General features: G+C 33.1%; 1 protein-coding gene across 8 annotated transcripts in view; it reads left to right on the top strand.

The window, feature by feature from the left end:
- The window catches only part of GABPB1 (GA binding protein transcription factor subunit beta 1), a gene marked incomplete at its 3' end in the record, with an annotated part of 61,491 nt that overhangs the window by 32,276 nt on the left and 23,215 nt on the right, over positions 1-6,000 (top strand). For 5 of the 8 annotated variants that reach the window (XM_081049891.1, XM_081049890.1, XM_081049893.1 and 2 more), the window contains exons 3-6: positions 1,658-1,825; positions 2,985-3,179; positions 4,304-4,415; positions 4,801-4,914. In XM_081049891.1, coding sequence (XP_080906017.1) covers positions 1,658-1,825; positions 2,985-3,179; positions 4,304-4,415; positions 4,801-4,914 — 589 coding nt within the window. Of the gene's footprint in view, positions 1-1,657; positions 1,826-2,984; positions 3,180-4,303; positions 4,452-4,800; positions 4,915-6,000 lie in introns of all 8 variants that reach the window. The other 3 variants (XM_081049888.1, XM_081049887.1, XM_081049889.1) reach the window with 1 other exon arrangement.

The raw sequence follows: 6,000 nt of genomic DNA, 5'->3' as shown, positions 1-6,000 counted from the left end.
TAGTGAACTACACTTAACATTCACCAACATGGGTGAATCTCATGAACATAATGTTAACCAAAGAAAGGCAAATTGCAGAGAAATACATGCAGTATGATTCTATTCAAATAAAGTTCAAAACAAGCAAAACCAAAGTATATTATTTAGGGATATATAAGTGATTATAAAAAACAAAGTAATGCAATGTGTATTACAAAATTCATAATAGTAATTACTTTGGGCTGAAGGAGAGGAGTAACACTTTGGAAAATTTTAAATTGCTGGCAGTGTTTTCTGGACTGTGATGGTGGTTTCACGAGTGTTTACCTTATTTTTTCCTTTAAACTGCATATACGTATGTATGATATTTTTTGTATCATCAACTAAAAAGGTCTCAAGAAGAAAAATGTGCAAAGTAAACTTTATTATTACACTGAGCAGAATTCATGGTTTGCTAAATGGGGCATCGAGCTAGTTCATTAAATATTAGAATTCATGAGTATAGTAAGGGCCAGTTATGGAAAAATATGATAAAGCTTGGAGAAAGAAAGCTATTCAAGAATCCTCTTTGATCTGTTAGAAAGACCTTCCCCTAAAAATACAAGGCTTTTAATAGTAGTAAAAAAATTATCAGGATAAATTACTTCTACATGTATTGAGAGCAAATGCCACGTTTTGTATAATATTATATTATGACTCCTAACTTGTGTGACTTCAGGCAAATTAGTAACCTCTTTGTGTTTCAGGTTCTTTTATTACAAATGAGGATAGTAGTAGTACTTATGAGAAAATTAAATGATAATATGTGTCAAGGTCTTAGAATAGTGCTTGCCATGAAAAGTGCTTAAATAAAAAGCCTTAGTTGCTGTTATTACAGTAGTAGTCTTAGCAAATTTCACATTCTGGTGAGCTATCTTGGTTCCTTGGAACATCAGTGCCTTGATAGAGAATTGTAGGGACGTTCAATGCCTCTACATGTGTGTGATATAACTTAATTCTAATTTTCAACTATTAACAGTTATGCCTCTGATAAGGCTCTTCTTCACTCACATTTTAAACTTCCCCTGTATGTTGTAAATGTGGTAGCTAGACCACATGGGACCAATTTTATGAGAAGTGGGCTCTGGTTTGGTTTTATCCTGCCTGACCTTCGGCAAGTGCACCTCAGATCAGATTTTTCCCTTGAAAAATGACTATGTGAACTTCTTTAAAAATGTTACTTAGGTGCTTTAATTTATTTTTAAATCCTACAAAACAGTTTAATGTTAGAATGTACACTATTACATTTATTCTATATGAATTTCATAGATTAAAATTTTGTGTTGTTGGTATGAGGAAAAGATTCCAGTACTCAGAAAGATTTCTCAAACCCTAATTATCTCAAATTCCTGATGAAATTAAGTTTGATTAGGCTATTTATGTGATAAAAAATGAAGAAAGCAAGTATGAGTTCAATGAAATACTGACTTCTCTTCCTCACTGAGAAGTATATGGGAATTCTTGCAGGCTTCTGTGAGGAGAATGCAATAAGCATAAATTATCTCTTGAATTTTGAGTTACTTTGTAAATAGATAATGTAATCTGTTTGCTATGTAAACAGAAAATATAAAATAGAATGTAGTAATAGAAGTGTATTGAAAATGACTGTCAACTGTGTATTGTTTTCCTTGCGGTATAGCTGGGAACTTCTCCACTTCATCTGGCAGCACAATACGGGCATTATTCCACCACAGAAGTGCTACTCCGAGCTGGTGTAAGTAGGGATGCCAGAACCAAAGTGGACCGAACGCCATTACACATGGCAGCTTCTGAGGGCCATGCCAGCATAGTAGAGGTTTTACTTAAGGTATGTGTTCTCTGTTTTTCTTTTGAAAGTAAGCACCCAAAGGCTTTATGGTTTTATAAGAGGGACAAGGAAACTAGTTTTATTGAATGTCTACTTTTTCCCCCTGTTACCTCATTTTTTATGTGTAAGCCTGTCAAATGAAAACTATCTTAAAGTTTTCCTTTGTTTGGAGGGGGGGAAACGTTTCCTTTAAGTATGTTCTTAGTTAAGTGAAATAGTTAGTTTCTTAGACATTGGTCTCTGCCATAGTGAGGGACTACACTTTTGTCTTACTCAACACAGTGAAAATGCTCATGGAAGGAAATATTAGGTTTGGATGATTAACAAACAAATAAGTAATACAAATGGGGATTTTTCTTTAATCATTTAAATGCCTAAGAGAAAATTCTGAAATAGAGAATGGCAGATTTAGACATTCTTAATCCTTTTTAAGGCTGATCTAGCCTCCAGATCAACGTGTCCAAAAGAAATACAATGTAAGCCATAAATGTGAATCACATATAATTCTAGATTTTCTATTAGAGATCTTAAAAAATGTAAAAAGTAATTTTAATACTATATTTTATTTAACCCAGTATATACAAAATATTATTTTAACGTGGAATCAATATAAAAATTATTAATGAGATATTTCACATCCTTTTTTTTCGTGTTAAGTCTTTGAATTCCAGTGTGTAGACACACAGCACACATCTCTTTTCAGACTAGCTGTATTTTAAGTGCTTAATAGCCATACGTGTCTATTGGATGATGTACCTCTAGATAGCTCCCTTCTAATTCTTTATATTGCACTGGTTTTGAAAGCAAAGGATATTTTTGTGTAAATAAGGAACTAGAATTAAAGAGGGTTTGGCAAGAATGCTCATAGTTTTCCTTCAGTTCTTGTGTTGTTCTAGTCCTTCAAGGTCATAGCTGGGTGACTGAAAAAATAACTGCTGCATTCTTAAGAAATTAGAAGGAAAGCAGTTAGGAAAGTCAGCATGATAGAAACAGATTAAGTGACAAATGTATGGTGATTCTTGGAACATATAGATTATTCAACACAAAAAAATAGTTGATTATGTTAGTAGCAAATTCTTTAAAATGTATAGTATTTTCATTTCAGTAATTTTAAATATTTCATTTGTTAGAAATATCTTATTTTGAAATATTTTTGTAGCATGGTGCTGATGTCAATGCAAAGGACATGTTAAAGATGACAGCTCTACATTGGGCTACAGAACACAATCATCAAGAAGTGGTGGAACTTTTAATCAAATATGGTGCTGATGTACACACGCAAAGTAAATTTTGTAAAACTGCATTTGATATTTCAATAGACAATGGGAATGAAGATTTAGCAGAGATATTACAGGTAACTTTTGGCTTTTAATTCAAGAAAATAAAAGGATCTCTGTTTTTGGATGATTTGAACTATTTAGTTTGTAACTTTTCATCTTGGACTTGGTTATTTTGGACAGGCCTTTTTCTCTTTCACTCCCTCTTTGTTTATTTCTGTTCATTTTCCTGATTGTAAGACCATGGTTATTGCATGTAATATTACAAGATTAGATAAGGTGATTTCTTTCTGTGTTTTTAAGTTCCTGAATACTTCTAGACATTTTGTTCTATTAATTATTTTTGTTGCATACTATACCATATGGTTTTGGATACCATATGATTATTCAAAGAATGTTATACTTTCACTAAAAAAATTTTTTTAGTAACCATAATAATGTCCCTTGAGTGAGTGATACAGTCTTTTTCATTCTGGTTGGTTTGTTTTATTTTTCACCATCCTCAAAAAAGAAATATCTGTGAGCATGGTTATTATGGCTTTTCAGCAGGTTTTTCTAATAACCTCCATTACTTCTCTTTTCTTCAGCTAGACAACATTGATGTAAATTATCTTCTTTTCTTACTGCTGCTTCTTGCCTGTCTTGTTATCCTTCCTAGTAAAGCTGTTCTCTAAGATCATCTGACTCTATTGAACTTTAACTAGTCACTTAAAAGATGTTGTATGTTCAGAAAAATGAATTTTGCCAGACCTCTTCCAATTCTTTTACTCCTGAAAGTGCAGTTTAGGGGTTAAGTTTGAAGATGGAGAACAATTATTTGGAAAGGATAACATTATATATGTAATGTTATATGTTACTGAATAGTATGCAAGAGGAAATAATTTGGTTTAAATAATTGAATTTCTGTAGTCACAGAGCAGCAGACTATCTTTCAGCTGTGTTCTATAAAAGCCTTTCAGATACCCATTTCTCCTGTCATGGGATTTTGTTATTTTACCTAAGAGGGGAACTTAGGATATAAATTCATACCTGTGATTCACTGCTGTACTCTCAGTAGACCATAAACAAAGATTTCCATTTGTGTTATATGATTCTTCTTGAATTACAGAATGTTCCTTTATATTTGTGTTTGTACTACATTGAGAGTTTGTGCTCTATGTTCTGGTTATAATTCTGAAAACGTCATGGTGATGTCCCGCAGATTGCTATGCAGAACCAAATCAACACAAACCCTGAGAGCCCCGACACTGTGACGATCCATGCCGCGACCCCACAGTTTATCATTGGACCCGGAGGGGTGGTGAACCTAACAGGTCTGGTACCTTCAGAAAGTTCATCCAAGGCGACAGGTATTGAGATGCATACAGGCCAGCTGTCGGGGTTTTATGCATTAGTAGGTATCCATCCTTGTAAGAAAGGACAGTTGGAGAATGAGGGTAAGAACATTTCAGCCACTTTGCTTTTTTTTTTTTGGTGTAATTGGCAAAGAAACAAATTTTTATGAGACAAAATTATCTAAAGAAAGATGATATGGTAAACTGTACTGCAATATTATCTTTCAAACACCAATGCTTGTTTTTCACAAAACTAATATTATCCAAGCTTCATGTAAGAATTGAATAAAATAAAACAGAATATCTGAAGAGTGCATTAGGTTAAGTTTCTTAAAATTCATATCTATTGTCTCTTTTCTTATAGATGAAACAGGTGTATCTGCTGTGCAGTTTGGAAACTCCTCCACATCAGTATTAGCGACATTAGCTGCCTTAGCTGAAGCATCTGCCCCCTTGTCCAATTCTTCTGAAACTCCAGGTTAGAAAAACAAGTCAAATGTGTACATTAAAAATTGGAGATTCAAATATTTACAGAGGCCAGAAAGGTAATAAAAGGCTGACGTGGGCAGGGTTGAGACTATGGTCGTCTGAAAAGAGTGGCAAGGCGTGGGGCATCTGCTGCTCCGCTCTAGCTGGCTACAGCCCATGCTCAGCATGGCCAGATTCTGTTTTTTCCTGGGAAGCCGAAAAATTTGAATTTTCAAAGAATATCACATCTTGGCAATTAATTAAAACTTAATTAAAATTAAAAATAACTTTGTGTAGTTCACAGAAAACATGTCTGTGTACCCAGTTTCACTTTTGTTTTATTAGTCTGACTTTTTGTATAAATAAAGTATGTAGATAAACATATATGAATTTGCTGTCTTTTTCGTAACTTTTTATTTTTGTTCTATTAGAATGACATGAAATCTTAACAACTGATAGAACTAGGAAATAGCGTACCAACACCAACCATCATTAAGGGATGACAAACAGTATTAATAACTGGTTTAGATAAAGTTTATAATTAACCAAAATAGTTCTTGCTGTAATTATTATGTAGGTAAAATATTTTTTTTAATTAGGGAATTTTAAAAACTTCACAAAATTCTTACTGTAGTTTAAGCTTATAAAATTGAAGAATAGTTTATTGTCAGTCATTATTTAAATTAGTGTTTTTTAAAAGTGTGATCAATGATATTTGGTTGGTGCAAAAGTAATTGCGGTTTTTGCAATTGTTTTTAACCTTTTAAACCACAATTACCTTTGCACCAACCTAATAACAATTCACTGAATGCTCACGTGCTACGCAGTGTGGTAAGTTTTTTACTGATGATTTCGTTTAATTCTCATCAAAAAGCTTGAAGGTAGAGGTAAAGGTAGATATGACTGAATTTGATTCTTAAAGGTGCTACTGATTGGAAGATGTATTTTTTGGGGGGGAGGGGAAAAACCTACTTACCTGTCTCTTTTCTCTGTCTTTCTTTCTTTCTCTAGTAGTAACTAGTGATAATAAACTTTTATTCATTCTCCAGCTTCTTTAGCATCGTAATAAGTGTTTGAATTTAAGCATTTACACTTC

Source organism: Rhinolophus hipposideros (assembly GCF_964194185.1).
Source record: "Rhinolophus hipposideros genome assembly, chromosome: 5".
Classification (NCBI taxonomy): domain Eukaryota; kingdom Metazoa; phylum Chordata; class Mammalia; order Chiroptera; family Rhinolophidae; genus Rhinolophus; species Rhinolophus hipposideros.
The sequence above is the reverse complement of the archived record's forward strand: the minus strand, read 5'-3'. Positions and strand labels throughout refer to the sequence as shown.